Source organism: Barbus barbus (genome assembly GCF_936440315.1).
Source record: "Barbus barbus genome assembly, chromosome: 37".
NCBI classification, from domain to species: domain Eukaryota; kingdom Metazoa; phylum Chordata; class Actinopteri; order Cypriniformes; family Cyprinidae; genus Barbus; species Barbus barbus.
In genome coordinates this window covers 4568944-4585580 of record NC_136715.1, presented here as the reverse complement: position 1 = coordinate 4585580, position 16637 = coordinate 4568944, and the positions used below count along the sequence as shown (strand labels likewise).

Below are 16637 nucleotides of genomic sequence, written 5' to 3'. Positions count from 1 at the left end.
GATTGTTCTTTTCTGTTTATTCATTGTTGCACTGAAAATTTATTCTAACCTAAAACATCATAACTACAGTTGTCATTGTTAAAAAATATTTTATTTATAGAGTTTGCATACATAAAAACACAATAATACAAATGCACATGGGCACATATTTAGTATTGGAAAAAAAGGACAGGTTTAACATTTCCAGTTTTGGGAATTCTGACAATTTGATTTTGAAATTTTGAAAACACTGTGTTTTTTACACTCCAGTTTTCTTAAAGCATTATTTAAAATAACAGTTCACCCAACAATGAAAATGAGCTGAACATTTGTTTCATCATCTCAACAGATTTGGAGAAGTGGGTAGCATTACATCACTTGCTCACCAATGGATCCTTTGCAGTGAATGGGTGCCGTCAGAATGAGAGCCCAAACAGCTGATAAAAACATCACAATAATCTACAAACAATCCACACCTCTCCAGTCCATCAATTAACATCTTGTGAAGTGAAAAGATGCACGCAAATCCATTTTTGAGGCCTTTTCATTTTTAAACTGTCGCTTCTGGACACAATATCAGTTCATAATTCATCATAACGCTTCCTCCGGTGAAAAAGTCCTGTTGTTCTCTCGCATCAAAATTTACCGATATATTTGTTTAGAACCATTTTGGCCTGTTTTGGCTTGTAAACAGTGCTTGATCCGTGCATATTTCTCTCCTGATTCAGACGAGATTACCTTTTCACTGGTGAAAGAAATATTATGGATAGAGGAGTCGTATTTTAGCAAGCCCTTTTAGCACCTTAATGATGGATTTATTAAAAACACATGCTTTTGTAGATTATTGTGATGTTTTTATCAGCTATTTAGACTCTCATTCTGACGGCACCCATTCACTGCAGAGGATCCATTGGTGAGTCAGTGATATAATGCTACATTTCTCCAAATCTGTTTGGATGTACGCCTTGGATATCCTTTGCCATAAACAAATACTGTATAATCTCACAGCAGACTAAACTACTAAAGTACATGTGTGGTGTTAATCAGAAAATCAGGCCCGTTTGCGCAGATGCACATAAAGTGCACCACTGATAAACAAAAGGGGCACACACACCCACGCTAGAATGTAACAGTAGCCGAAATGACCCTTTTCCAGTTCACGAGAATCTTGAAGAATCGCACTCCTTTGAAAGGTGTAGATAAGAACAGCTGCAAACGCTGCAAAACCTGGAAGTGTGAATGGAGTGAGAATAAAAAGAGGCCACAAGGGGGCAGCACATATGGTACTGTACAATGAGTGAGATTATGATATGAACTCTGTCTACCTCTGTCTACCTTAATAACAAATAAGGTAACACTTTATTTTAAGGTGTCCTTGTTACACATGTTACATACTTACCATAGTAAGTACATGTAGTTAATATTACTCCCTTAGTAATATAAATATCAATATAATTGCACCGTAACAAGGACACCTTAAAATTAAATTTAACCAAAAATAAATACAAAATTTGATTATACATACCTGCAAATAGTTGGCACAGGCCAGTGAAGTAGAAAAGACCTCCTTTGGACATGGTGAAGAGCTGCCCGAGGAACACCATGAAGGAGATGGAAGAGAGCACCACAGACAAGATCATGAGGGCCTGGACTGACTGCAGCCATTCTGAGAGAGAAAATCACACACAAACACCAATACCTTTAACAAACAGACATTATATTTTGATAACACAGCCCTGCGTCATATTTGTTGAAAGAAATCCAATCGTACTAAGTTTAGGTGCTGATTCCAAAAAATAGTGCCTGTTTTGCTAGAGCACGTCACATTTTCTCACAAAATATAAAATATATTTTTGCTTTTACAACCATTTTTAAGGTGGAGAAGTATTCTATTATTCCTTAAAACTGCCATTAAGACACATTTCCTGTCTTCATCTGAGAATATTTGCTCAGTTCTAATAGGCAGATTTGCACATGTATGAATCATTCTTAAAACTTTACTTTATGCCTAATACTGATTTACGCTTTTTCCACTTCTTTGCAGATTGCAATGACACAAACTTTTGACATTACTGCTTTTGATCACCTTAAAGCTGATACATATAAATAATTCAAAAAAATCTTTTATGGATATTTTGCACTCAGCATCATCATCAAATGAGGTAATATTAGGCCGTTTGGCAAATTGAAAATGTATCAAATCAGCAGTTTTGTGAACATTCACCAGTTCTCCTGGACTCTGATAATTAAATCCAGTGATTATATTAATCTATTTATATTCATTATTTGATTATAAAATCTGTATATGAGTGTTAGTGTTACCCACCGCTGTCTTTGGCAGAAGCACATAACCAGGTTTCTGTGGCGTTTTCATAGGTGCACTTATACCAGAGATCTGTGTTCTCTATGTCTCCCCAAGACCACCAGAACTAGAAAAAGATCATAATCATAATACAATGAAATAAGAAGAAATAAAAAACAACATAGCTTTTGTATAGCTTAGGTCATGCAAAAACAGCAATAAAACACAATAATAGAAATAATAAAAATATTTTTTTTAAAATAGGCGAAAAAATGCAAGTAAAAAATGTTTGAGCTTTACCTGATATATACATTCAAATATATAGTAAAAGAATTTAACCTACAATTCTGAATGCATTTTGATAGATAAACATGCATGACCTTTGAACTCTATGCATCTGCTCACTGGGCAGATGTTTCTTTATTTTAGTAACTATGGGTAAGATGACTTTCAAGGAATGACTCGCACTTGTTTGTGCAAGTGCATTATGGCTAACCTTCTCCATGGTGGCAATGAAAAGCATGGCCAGGGTGACCAAATGCAGAACAGTCACAAACATCAACAGGAATGCCATTTTGATGGATCCTGCAGGCAGAATAAAAGGTTCTGGTTGAGAAATTTCATCTCACAGAAAAACCGAGGAATCGTTTGGGATTTAATCAGTGTGTCTGAAAAGCCTCTGAAGTGGCTGACAAGGAGCTCTGTGTAAACAGCAGTAGTTTGCGTCTGATCTCCAGATTTGAATGAAACTAAACAAACAGAATGAGACAGATCTCCTGTTTCTATGCATCCCCATTCATACTACCGTTCAGAAGGCTGAAATTGTTTTTTTTGTTTTTTTTAACAAGTGCATTTATTTGATCAGAAATACAATAAAATGAGACAATATATTTACAATTTCAAATAACAGTTTTCTATGTGAATATATTTTCAAATGCAATTTATTCCTGTGATGCAAAGCTGAATTTTCAGCATAATTAGAGTGGCATTTTTCAGAAATCATTCTAATATGCTGATTTGCTGTTTAATAAACATATTATCCATGTTGAAAACAGTTGTGCTGCTTCATATTCTTGTGGAAACCTTGTGGAATTCTTTTTAGATTCTCTGAAAGAACAGCATTTATTTGAAGTAGAAATTTTTCACTGCAACAAATGCTTTTCTTACATAGATTTTTTGTCTCGTTTCCAGCCAAAATATCCAAACATTCTGAAATCAAGAAGGATTTTCTAGACAAGTAAAAATAATTGTCTCGTTTTCAGAAAAAACAAGTCAAAATTAAGTGAGTTTTTGCTTGAAACAAGCAAAATAATCTGCCAGTGGGGTAAGAAAAATAATCTTATGTCAAACAGAAAACAGAATTATGGGTAAGAAAAATAATCTTATGTCAAACAGAAAACAGAATTATGGGTAAAAAAAAATAATCTTATGTCAAACAGAAAACAGGATTATTTTTCTTACCCCACTGGCAGATTATTTTGCTTGTTTCAAGCAAAAACTCACTTAATTTTGACTTGTTTTTTTCCGAAAACAAGAATAATTTTGACTTGTCTAGAAAATCCTTCTTGATTTAAGAATTTTTAGATATTTTGGCTGGAAACAAGAAAAAAATCTATGTAAGAAAAGCATTTTTTCCAGTGTTGGAACACTTTAAGCGTCTTTACTGTCACTTAAGGCATCCTTGTTGAATAAAGTTATTAGTCCAATTAGGATTCCAAACTTCTGAACGGTACTGTATATGATGACGAATCTCCAGAAATATTCACGTTAATCAATATGATGCCACTTGCTTTTCCAGGGAAAAATGTAGGACTTGCGTGTGAACCTTGATTCAAGCACTGTATAATAATACTTCACTGGCATCATACGTATAAATGAGTTGCTAAACGCTTCTCCGAGACACAAAACATGGCTATACCACAAACCTTCCAAGACTTTTCCGTCCAAAAGATGAACAGAGACTGAAATCAACAAAACATCCATTCATAAATATGGACTGTGTGACGGATCTGGATAGGGAAGGAAGACTGGGAATGACAAGACTGCACACCCCCTCAGTGAAAATAACTCACGGTGCATGTGAGGATCTCCTTCCAAACCAGAGACCAAGAGGCCCTTTGTGGCCGTAAGATTACGTATTTAGTCAACATTCCCCAACTCTGGTTTTCATTAAATGGACCCCTACCTCTCCATGTTTACATGCAGGAGCTGCTCGTTATGCGTTCCTGGCACTGACTCGGATAGTTATTTCTCTTTAGTGCCATTCAAGACTTTACCAAGATGCTCTTTACAATGTAAACACAGATGAGCTGTAATTACTGCTCATAAAAGTATATAGATCTTATGGCAACGTCTCAGACAGGACAGCAGAACGGACTATCACATGAAATGAATTAAGACATTTTGGACGGTTTTGAGAGATTGATTACATAATCTTCTAGTCTGTTTGGTTGCATCTTATTTGTACTTCTAAGGTTTGTACTGTACAAAACCAACAACTAAGAATATCTCATAGAACATAGTTTGATTCTTAATAATAATAAACATTCTTCATTCTTATGTTCAGCGCTTTTTGCATATTAACAATTTTATAGGGGTTTTTTTGAAAGGAAAAGATCTTGATGTGACTTTTAGGTTCTGTAGATGAGCATGTTGTTATAGTAAATGTGAAGACCTTGGGTTCTTTATGCACCAGTACATCCATAACTTTCTGAAGAACTATGACACTTTTAGGGCTCTTCCATGGCACATAAACTATTACTTTAGAAGTGGAAATGCTTTCTGTTTTTGAAGAGGAAATAATCAAGCTTACCTTGTGTAGTCGTATCAACAGATCTTTGGTTTGAAGTGCTGTGTTGTTCCTCTGTGTCTTCAGCTGGTCTCCTCCCCTCTCCTCTCCTCCACACACACACTCACTCTCTCCACAGTCTCCCACGTTTGGGACAAAACGGTCCAGGAAGGAATGCAAGCTTGGTTAGAGGAGGAGTTTCCTTCACAGCTCCAGAAAAACTCTGGGTTAGTTTTACAAACTAAAAATGGGCTTAGTTGTGTGTCTACCCAAACCCAGACAGTCAATGCACTGATGTTCTGATATAGATTCGGCAATACAACTATTTTGTGTACACGTGTGTGTTTACATTTAAATATTATATATTTATTACATTTAAAAATTATATATAAACATTTTGTGGACATCCAGAAACAACCTCTTTTGTAAAAACAGCATATAAAATAGAGAAAATAAAACTCTAAAATGCAGAAAATTAGGGTTGGGGTTGTAGTTTATAGTATTTATAGTTTTCTCAGTATAACAACTGAATAAGTCAAATGGAATGTACACATTTAAAAAGTAAATGTGTGTAAACTTTTATTTTTTTTGTAATGAATTAAGTTAATAATCCACAGCCTAAAAACAATACTGTAAAATCAAAAGTCATAACAACCTAAAATTGAGTAGAATGGTTCAGTCTCACTGCATTGTGACACGTTTTCAGGTTTAAAAAGTGTTGAATGTAATTGCCTTTTAGAATCCTCTCTCTGTAATGCTCCTCCTGTACTTTATTTGCCATTATGAAACATTTTATTTCAGTAAATTTAAATGACATTGCCAAAATGCATAATCCTTCCAGATTAGTTTCAAAAACTAAATTATTAGGATTAATTTGGCCTTTAGATAAAATGTTCTGTAAAGGTCAGATGCCACCGGGGCTTCTTGCCTCAGGGGTCATATCGGCCCGTTTCATAATCTTCATTTTTGTGCTATTACAAATAAATAATTATTGCTTCTATTTGATTCCCATAATAGTGTGTTGGGTCATGCATAATGATCCTCTGCATACTAAACTCATGTAAATGTGTCACAGTTTATCAGTGTATGGACACTGTATTTATATATATATATATATATATATATATATATATATATATATATATATATATGTGTGTTTCATTGATTTTTTTTAGTCTGATAATATTCATGCAGTTCAGGCAATTAGAAAACTCCTACATGGAGCAATCTGGACAATTATTTCCTGTTGGAGGAAACACAGACCACCCAGAGAAACATCAGTTCACACCCATAAATCCCCCATGAAGTGTTTTAATCTGATCTGCTCCAAAAATGAACCTTTCCACTTACCAAAATGAACAATTTGTATCTAGTTCTGTTAATTCAGTGTGTGATCAGTATGATCTAAAGTAATTTCATTCAGTTTATGTACATGTAGGGCAGGCTAGGTCATTCCATGAAAATTATTACTTTTGTGTCGTTCATTAATGTCTTTAACCATGAAAAGCAGAGTTTAATTCTGATGGAATGTTTAAAATCTTGAAGAAATAGAGGGAAGGGAATGAATCGTGTAGGCTACTTATGGAAGCGTGTTTCTTATTACGGGGTTTGTGGGGTTCTTTTGCAGGACGTCCCACACAGACACACACACACAACTCGGCCTGATGAACGTGAATTCCACGCAAATGCTGAAAAATACTTAAGGCGCTTCATTGTAACGTCCGTTTCTAGGCGACCGTGAACGTTCTGAGGTTCCGTTAGAACGCTACAGTTACATGAAAGAAAAACAGTTCGAGTGAGTTCACTGAAGCGGAGTTTGGATGAGCGGCACCGTGTGTGTGTGGAATTTTCACAAACTTTCAGAATTACCTAGAACGTTAAGTCATTAAATGGTTCTGAATAACATCAAGAGATGTGCACAGCACAGGTAAGATCTGTTTTTTAAAGAACTTTACGTGGCCAATCGCTCATTTTACGGTTGTTTAAAGGGAAACACATCACGAGCCAAGTGTGGTTAACATCAATCTGAAGTTATAGCCTACCTCGTACTATTTTGTGAGTTATTCGCTTTATTCGTTTTGCTGAAAAGCAAAAGTAACCGAAAGTTGCAATGTTTTCAAGTCGTTTCAAGGAAGAAAAACTGATGTGCGCATGTGCGCCACCGATCTGCAACAACAACAGCTGTCAAAAATTAGCAGAGCAGATCATGTGTTCATCTAAAACACACCAAATCCATCTGTATGTTCATCTTCATATCTGTTTGGGATGGACAGATGTTGCAGGACATGGATCAGCGGCTGCAGGAGGAAGGGTTGGGTTCCTCTTCCTCCATCGACGAGCGTCTGTCTCTGCTGTGGCAGCTTTACAGGAAAAGTGAAAGTACCGTGAGATCCCTCAACCAGCAGATACAAGATCTGCAGAAGGAACGTGTTGCTGAGATTGAAAAGGTGAGTATGGCTAAAGATCAAACCTGGAGACTCATCACTTGTTTGGTTACTGATATACAAGTGATGTTTAGATAGAAATGCAAGACATAGAAGAATATACACAAAAGGGAAACTGCAGTCTTGTCATTCTTCGATCACAGGTTCAGCAATATATCAATCACATTAAGAGTCTCACAAAGACCCGAGACTCTGTGGCTTTACATCTCGAGCAAGAAAACAAAACGCTCCATGCAACTCTGGATGACAACCATCGACAACAAGGTGCATTTCTGTCCGTTCTCTCCTCCATCACACTCGCTCTTCACCACTCGTGACATTTGAATTGATTCTTACAGCAGTACAGAGGAATGAGATCTCCGAGATGTTACTTCAGGAAGGTCTGGCTGATATTATTCCCATCAGTTTGAGTGAACAGGTGGCTTACCTCCTCGCAGACAGAGCCTCCCTGCTGGAGAAAATACAAAGTCAGGAGAATGTGGATGTGAAGACCACAGAGGATCCTCATGTCTATAAGGAGGATTGTAGAGGGAATGTGGTCAAAGTAAGAGAATCAGTTCTCAGGTTGTTTTGTCTTACTACATGTCAAATGTATTCATTTAGCCCTTTTCACAATACACATCGTTTCATAGAGCTTCACAGACAATCATTATGTTAATGTTTATATCTTAAAGGGATAGTTCACCCAAAAATGTAAATTCTGTTAGTAATTACTCACCCTCATGTCGTTCCAAACACGTAAGACCATACGTTGTGATACTCTTGTAAACGCATGTTGAAGACTGACACGGAAGAGAAGAAATTGTTGAATAAAGTCGTTATTTTTGTTTTCTTGTAGCTTCATAAAATTATGGTTGAACCACTGATGTCACATGGACTATTTTAATGATGTCCTTACTACCTTTCTGGGCCTTGAACATCGTAGTTACATTGCTGTCTATGGAGGGTCAGAAAGCTCTCAGATTTCATCAAAAATACCTTAATTTGTGTTTCGAAGATGAACAAAGGTCTTACGGGTTTGGAATGACATGATGATAAGTAATTGACAGAATTTTCATTTTTGGGTGAACCATCTCTTTAATATGTTTATGCCTTACAGGGGCATTTAGCTGATTAGAGCTGAGTGATGATATAGATTATATTTTGTAATGATAAAAACAATCAAGTGGGCCTAATTCTTGTTTCTGTGTAAAACTTCTGATTAGAAACTTAACATCATCTCTCCACAAGGTGGCACCACCACATGCTCAGAGCTCTTGGAAGAGGCTCCTAGGACTCAGAAAGGCTGCTCAGAGTAAACCGAAATTACTGCCTGTATGTTTATGATAATAAAACTGATGCATGTCATTGAAATGCGCAACAAGAAGCAAGAGGCATTAGTATCGCATCTCATTTCAGGTGGATTCCAGCAATCCTGTGTGATTAATTTACACAAGGGCCGCTTTTACTAACCTTTGATTTGTTTTCTTATGAACGTTTCATTTTCCAAGCATGTAAGTTGAGGATTTTTTAACACAGCACGCTCAATGCCTACAAAGCATGCACTGGCTCATGAAACACAAAATGCCCACTGTTAAATGGTTCCTGTGTTTGTACCAGGCCGCTGACCTGCAGTGCAGTGTCGATGATAAACTGAAGGGACGAACGTTGCAGGAACTGGAGCGAGATGTAGAAGAGGCGTCTGCTCGTCTCGCCATGGCCCACAAAGAGATCCGCAGACTCACGGATGAGCTGGAGTCGGCTCACCTGACCCAAAAGGCTTATGGTAAATCCCTTCACTGGTCTCTTGGAATAAGACGGTGGAAAACACGAACAAACTGAGATCAAAATCATGCTTTTGTCTTAGAACCAGAGCTGCAAGAAGCTCAAATGGAAGTTTCCCACCTGCGCCACGAAGTGGAGAAACTGAAATGCTGTGGTATAATTTATTCGCCATTTCTCTTTCTTGTACACCATAGTATAGACAACCTCCCAGTTGAAATCACATATAGTTTGACTTTTTTTTTTAGTTAGATCATTTTGATTTTATTTTAGTTTCGATGATTTTTTCCCCCTTTGTTTAGAAGTTGCTGAGTTACGAAAAATAAAAGAAATGAACGAGAAACAGGAAGAAGAGCTGTGCCACCTTAGGGAGACTGTGACGAGGCTACAGGCTGAGCGTGGACAGATGCTTGAAATGGTAAGATAATAAATTATTCTAGAAAAAAGACGTTCAAACGTTTTGGGTGAGTATGATTTTAAATAATAATAATAATAAATTTAAAGGAGGATTCAGAATTCAGTGAGGATACGTTAAATTGATAAAAAAAATTACAGTAAAGACATTTCTAATGGTACAAAGGATTTAAAAAAAAAATAAAAACAGTTCTTTTGAACTTTCCATTAATTAAATAATCCTGAAAAACGTATCATGGTTTCCACAAAAATATTATTTTCAATAATAGTTTCTTGATCAGACTTTTTTTTACTGTATTTTTGATCAAATAAATGCTTCACAATATTACAGTTGTTACATGGACTATTTTTAACAATGTCCTTACTACCTTTCTGGTCTTTGAATGTGGTAGTTGCATTGCTGTCTATGCAGGTCAGAAAGCTCTCAGATTTCATCAAAAATATCTTTATTTGCGTTCCGAAGATAATTAATAACAGAATTTTCATTTTTGGGTGAACTATCCCTTTGAATAATCGTACCAACCCAATGTATATAATACTATAAGTTTGCATCACTAAATATTAATCAATTAACCAGTCAATCTATCTGTATAGACACACTATTAATATTATTTTACTCTAACAGACAGAAGCCCCTGACAGAACCGTCACTCCATCCAAAGATAAGAAGCCACAGGAAGAGGATATCCATAAACGGTTCGGCCTCAGTTTTACTGTATAGATCAGATAAACATACGCTAATGGACCTTATTATATTTAATTTGACTTGAAAAAGACAGTGAAGACAGCCTGTTCAACATACAGCATGTGAACCTGGACCACAAAACCAGTCTTAAGTCGCTGGAGTATATTTGTAGCAATAGCCAAAAATACAATGAACAATGTATAAAATTATTGATTTTTCTTTTATGCCAAAAATCATTAGGATATTAAGTAAAGATCATGTTCCATGAAGATATTTTGTAAATTTCCTACTGTAAATATATCAAAACACATCAAATATATCAATTGCACCCTCAGATTTTCAAATAGTTGTATCTCGGCCAAATATCAATGGAAAGCTTAGTTATTCAGCTTTCAGATGATGTATAAATCTCAATTTAAAAAGAATTGACCCTTATGACTGATTTTGTGGTCCAGGGTCACAAATTGTTCTGTAGTTCTTCGTCATTTTGCTGATAAAACATTGAAAATTGACCATTGAAGAAAGCTTAGGCTTTTAAAATTAAGGCATATCGTCTACTCTATAATACATATAATTGATGGCTCGAAATCATGAACTTTTCAAGAATCAACAGTTCTTAACATAAACAAGCTCGAGCTGTTCTTCCAGGTGTCTTGACGAGATGCAGGAAAGGTTACACATGCTGCAAGATCTGACGCAGGTCACGCTGAAGCTGCGGATGGAGTTTGAGATGGAGGCTGACCTGCGGAGGAGGGCAGCGGATGAATGTGAAGAGCAGAAGAGGAGGAGGATGGAAGCAGAGCGGTTAGTGCGAGACTTCCAGAACCTCTGCGAGAAACAGGCGGACGATTACAGGACCACCGTCGGCAGCCTTCAGGTGGAGGTGGGGACTAACACTCTGTCTGCACTGGATGTGACAAAGCGAGCGTTGCAAATCTTTTGAACTTTGTGTCAGTAAGTCATAAATAGAAAGCTGCATCAGTTTACTGTAGGGGATTTGTTGTGTCGCGACGCGCTGCATCCTGTGTAGACAGCGCCAGTAGCGCTTCAACGGACAAAATCACACAGTCACAATGTCAGTACTTTGGCGAGTGACCTCATAAACACAGTCTTAAATGACTTAAAATGGTCTAAATGACCATAATGTTACAAGAAAATCAGATGAGCGTCAAACTCGTTTTAAAGTGCCCCAATTATGGATTTTTGAAAATGAGCTTTCATGCAGTGTGTAACACAACTCTGAGTGAATGAAAACATCCTGTGTAACCGGTTCTACTTCGCCTCGCTCCGAGCGGGATTCGAACCGCGGTCTCCGGCGCTCTAACGAGGAGGCTAAAGGCCACGGCCTCTAGCGTCAGTCGCCAGAGCGCCTCTTTTTGAGATCAGGGGAGTGAGGTTTTACACGCACCAGCACTTACTTGCCTACGTCTGTTACACTCACCCCCCTAAACCTCACTCCCATCCGGGTCACGGCACCAATGCGCCCGGTTCTACTTCGCCTCGCTCCGAGCGGAATTCGAACCGCGGTCTCCGGCGCGGGAGCACCTTGTATAAACTTATTGTCTCTCAAAACAAAGAGTCAACTCTGAATCATTGAAGCGAGTCGTCTTTAAAACCAATCCTAAGCTGTTTCATGTTGACCTCAACATGTAACATTAGCATATTGTGACCCTGGACCACAAAACCAGTCTTAAGTGTCAATTTTTTGAAATTGAGATTTATACATCATCTGAAAGCAGAATAAATCAGCTTTCCATTGATGTATGTTATGATCCATTGTTATGATCAGACAATGTTTGGCCGAGATGCAGCTATATGAAAATCTGTAATCTGAGGCTGCAAAAAAATTCGAAATATTGAGAAAATCACCTTTAAAGTTGTCCAAATGAAGTTTTTGGCAATGCATATTACTAATCAAAAATGAAGTTTTGATATATTTACGGTAAGAAATTTAAACATGATCTTTACTTAATATCCAAATGATTTTTGGCATAAAAGAAAAATTGATCATTTTGACCCATACAATGTATTTTTGGCTATTGCTACAAATATACCCCAGCGACTTCAGACTGGTTTTGTGGTCCAAGGTCACATCTGGTGAAAGTTTGGCCCATATGTGCACAGCCAAATGTGACAGCTATAAGCCACATTTGGCCTAAACGTTCTTGCTGTCTGGGATATTAATATGCAATTAATCATTATTACAGAAAAATGGGAGATTCATTATTTTTTTAATCGATTAACAGCACTAACAGAAAGCCAAATTTAATGTAGCAAATGCATTCTCGTCTTCACAGATCAGAGATTTAGTAACTAAGTTACGAGAGCTTGAGGCACAAGATGTGGAAAGACAATGTGACAAACACCTGAAGCAGGTAAGCAGAGTCATTTGACTCTTCTTTGAAAGCTGATTTGGTCACTAGTTATGCTAAGGGACTAAATGACTGACTTTTTTAGGTGTCTTCTCTGGAGAATGAAGTTTGCCAGCTGAAGGCCGTCCTTCAGGAAGAGCAGCAGAAGACCGGGCAGCTGTCCATGACCATGCAGATGGAAACTAACCAGACCAGAGCTTTGGTCCAGGTGAAGAAACCTCTATTCTCTGACCCAGGGTTTCCCATGGGGTTTGAAAAGGTTGCAATTTATTTAAATAAACACTACACATGTGAAGTGCTGATGCAGTGTTTTTCAACATCTCCAAGTGGCTCCCTTCACAGAAAGATCCTTTTTTTAGGTTTAATGGGCATTTTAGGAGCACAGTGTGCTCTTTGTGCACTTTATTTACTCATTTGCATGATTTCAAAGATTTTTGTAGACCGAACCTTCCAAAGTTTCTAGATTCTAAAATTTAAAAGAGGGTTTAAATGTTTGATAGTGAAGAATTTAGACATATAGATACTAGTAATTTAAGACATAAATATTGGTATTGTAGTGTAAAATAACAATTTTATTTTATATAAATATTAGTGTGTAATGATCAATTATTCATTTTTATTTTAAAGCATAACTGTAATTTACAACTGTAATATATTTGTCTTCATTTTTATAATTAAAACTAATAAAAATAATATGCAAGAGATCTATCTTAGCAATATGAGACGTTTCCATAGGAGATGAAATGTCATATTGTTAAAATTGCCGTACATGACAAATTAATCACAATATAATTTTCTGCAGCCTTATTTATGAATTATTTAAAAAATATAATCACAATATATACCATAAAAAAAAATACGTTCTGAAAAAAAAAAAAAAAAGATGAAATATTTTCCCTGCATGAAATTTGACCATTAAACAAGACTGTAAACATGCAAATGTGTTGGTAAATTATTGAAATATTAACTTAAAATCTCAGGTAGTATTATGGTATCTTTCACGGGTTTGACTGACATGACGTTTGGAAGAATCCCTGCTCTGACCTAATCAATGACACTGAATACATACCTTCACACTTTCTCATCAGTCACAGAACGCCCAGCTTCAGCAGGACGCAGAAGAGCAGAGGAGGATGTTTGAGGAGCTGCAGGGCATCCAGAACATCCTCAGCACCACCAAACAAGAGCTGCTGACCCAGAGGAGAAACAACACACGACTGCAAAACAACATCACTGACGCCGAGCAAGAAAACCTCAGGGTACCTGATGCAGATCTGAGTGTCTTGAACTGACATTGGTGTTGCTGAGGGAATCTTGAATGTTCTTTAGTCAATAGATTGTATATACTGATATTAGCTTGTGTACTAATTCAAAATGATTTTTGTTTGCTGTTCGAGCAGCTCCAACAAAACATGGAAGACTTGAGGAACAGACTAACCAGCAGTCAACAGGAGACTGACTCTCTGAGGACAGAACTTCAGCTAGCTCTAGTTAGCGTGGACGCTGAGAGGAGGTACTTGACGTACTAAAATAACTAAGACTAAAAATGAATAAAAACTGTAAGTTTTTGAACAGTAAGATTTTTTTTTTAAATTAGTCTCTTCTGCTCACCAACCTTGCATTTATTTCATCCAAAGTACAGTAAAAAGTTAAATTTTGAAATATTTTTACTATTAAAAATAACTGTTTTACATTTAAACTATATTTACTTTTAAATATGCTTACTATATTTAAAAATGTAATTTATTCCTGATTTTTTTAGCATCATTACTACAGTCACATGACCCTTCAGAACTCATTTTAATATTCTGATTTGCTGCTCAAAAATGTTTTATTATTATTATTATTATTATTATTATGTTGAAAACAGCTGAGTAGAATTTTTCAGGTTTCTTTGAGGAATATAAAGTTAATAAGAACAGCATTTATCGTTACAAATATATCAAATACATCTCTTTTGATCAATTTAATGCATCCTTGCTAAATAGAAATATACATTTCTATAATGTTTCTATAATCTATAATAAGCTTTTGAATGCTATAGTGTATGTTACAAAAGCTTTTTATTTCAGATAAATGCTGATCTTTGGATCTTCTCATTCATCAAAGAATCTTGAAAAAAATTTATTCAACTGTATAATAATAATAATGTTTCTTATACATCACATCAGCATATTAGTATGATTTCTGAAGGATCATGTGACACTGAACACTGGAGTAATGATGCTGAAAATTCAGCGCTGCATCACAGGAATAAATTGCATTGTAAAATATATTAAAATAGAAAGCAGTAAAATAGATAGTAATAATATTTCACAATATTACTGCTTTTGCTGAAAGACAGATTCTTCATTATTTCTTCTATTTTTCCAGTAAATACAACGACAAGCGAATCCACTACAAAAACAAGCTGAGCCGGGCCAGAGGACTTTACCTGAGAGAGACAGGGTGGCGTGACGAAAAAATAAAAGACCTGGAGAAAGAGATTTTTATTTTGAGGAAACAGGAGGAAAAGGTGCAGTCACAAGGCACGCTGGGTATTAAATTGTAAACATTGTGTCACCTTTAAATGATGATGCCTGTTCTTCATCAGACGTCACACATGATGAAGATGGTCACATCTGAAAATGAGAGTCTGCTTCAGAAGAACAGAGAGCTTCTTTTACAGCTGCATGACTTTGAAGAGGCACAGAAAAATGCTTCGGATACAGTTACCTCCATGCAGATGAGGTACGTTTAGTTGGATATGTTCAAGTAGTGTCCTTGTTTCCACTCTTTTTAACATTGATGATAATAAATGATTCTTTAGCAGCAAATCAGCACATTAGAATGATTTCTGAAAGATCATGTGACACTGATGACGAGTAATGATGCTGTAAATTCAGCTTTGCATCACAGGAATAAATTAGATTTGAAAAAAACTGTTATTTGAGATTATAATCATATTTCACAATATGCCTGATTTACTGAATTTTGAACAATTAAATGCAGTGAGCATAAGCGACTCACCCCAAACTTTTGACTGGTACTTTTGTTTTTCCAATCCAAAAACTGCATTTCTTATTTAACTTCCTCAGGATAAATTTGCTTGAAGAAGAGAATATTGAGCTACAGCAGACAACAGCACAGATGTCAGAGCACATCGAGTGCCTGACGATACTGGCCGAGACCAACTGCGAAGTAAGTACAAGCCTTAAACAAGAACATTCATTTAAATCTAATTTACAGGTTAACAGAGTAAGGATGCTGATGGCTTAAGTTGTGTACGATCAGTCTAATGATTGATTTTTGTTCACATTCTACTGTAGGAAGTCACTGCCGAGAATCGCATCATAGAGGGAGAAGACCAAGCTACTCTACCTACATAAATATCTTTTTCTTTTCAGTGTAAATTAAATTATTTTTATAAACCTAAATATTTCTAAATAAAGAGCACATTTTATTTTTTGTGTCCATGTAATCTCAAAAAAACAAAAAAAAAACATTCCTTACCCTCATAGGAAAACATAATTGACATAATGACAGGGCAGTGAGTCAATAGCAGGTCTGAAAACGCTCCCTTATGTGCCGTCTTCTAGTCCAGGCGTCCCCCTTCACCAACACCAAACCAGACATGTGTTGCTTTTAACACCGGATTCCATTGTAATATAAAGGTATCATTATATTAGTAGTAATTTTTAAACAAAGGGTAAAAAAAAAACAAGTGGAAAAGTTACATGTCTCATTTAAAGGAACAGTTCATTTGTTGACAATTTACTCACCCGCAGGCCATCCAAGACGTAGATGAGTTTAAGTTTGATGGAGAAATGTAGCATTACATCACTTGCTCACCAATGGATCCTCTGGAGTGAATGGGTGCCGTCAGAATGAGAGTCCAAACAGCTCACCAACG

At 36.3% G+C, this 16637-nt stretch overlaps 2 protein-coding genes across 3 annotated transcripts; one reads left to right on the top strand and one right to left on the bottom strand.

Moving 5' to 3' along the window:
• Window positions 1-71: 71 nt before the first annotated feature.
• emp3a (epithelial membrane protein 3a (MAM blood group)) lies at window positions 72-5279 on the bottom strand. Its single transcript, XM_079395863.1, has 5 exons — window positions 5094-5279; window positions 2778-2866; window positions 2306-2408; window positions 1505-1645; window positions 72-1206 (listed from the first exon to the last, which is right to left on the bottom strand). The coding sequence occupies exons 2-5, from the start codon at window positions 2853-2855 to the stop codon at window positions 1031-1033; spliced, it is 498 nt and encodes a 165-aa protein (XP_079251989.1). The 5' UTR covers window positions 2856-2866; window positions 5094-5279; the 3' UTR covers window positions 72-1030.
• A 1533-nt stretch (window positions 5280-6812) lies between these two features.
• LOC306856520 (uncharacterized protein) lies at window positions 6813-16435 on the top strand. Of its 2 annotated transcripts, XM_079395861.1 has the most exons (18): window positions 6813-6996; window positions 7343-7516; window positions 7657-7777; window positions 7852-8057; window positions 8744-8827; window positions 9113-9278; window positions 9360-9431; window positions 9577-9692; window positions 10314-10384; window positions 11022-11256; window positions 12671-12748; window positions 12831-12953; window positions 13834-14004; window positions 14146-14258; window positions 15119-15260; window positions 15339-15475; window positions 15823-15925; window positions 16054-16435. In XM_079395861.1, exons 1-18 carry the CDS (start codon window positions 6982-6984, stop codon window positions 16111-16113), a joined length of 2187 nt encoding a protein of 728 aa, XP_079251987.1. In that variant the 5' UTR covers window positions 6813-6981; the 3' UTR covers window positions 16114-16435. The 2 variants fall into 2 exon arrangements, with proteins under 2 accessions (XP_079251987.1, XP_079251988.1); XM_079395862.1 differs by lacking the exon at window positions 8744-8827 and having other exon boundaries at window positions 6829-6996.
• The last annotated feature ends 202 nt before the right edge of the window (window positions 16436-16637 follow it).

Coding starts and splice junctions, on each gene's coding strand:
- emp3a (XM_079395863.1), bottom strand. CDS start 2,855: ATGGCATTCCTGTTGATGTTTGTGACTGTTCTGCATTTGGTCACCCTG. Junction 2,409..2,777: donor TCATTGCCACCATGGAGAAG/GTTAGCCATAAT, acceptor ATCTTTTTCTAG/TTCTGGTGGTCTTGGGGAGA. Junction 1,646..2,305: donor TGCTTCTGCCAAAGACAGCG/GTGGGTAACACT, acceptor TTTCTCTCTCAG/AATGGCTGCAGTCAGTCCAG.
- LOC306856520 (XM_079395861.1), top strand. Junction 9,693..10,313: donor GTGGACAGATGCTTGAAATG/GTAAGATAATAA, acceptor TTACTCTAACAG/ACAGAAGCCCCTGACAGAAC. Junction 15,261..15,338: donor TGAGGAAACAGGAGGAAAAG/GTGCAGTCACAA, acceptor GTTCTTCATCAG/ACGTCACACATGATGAAGAT.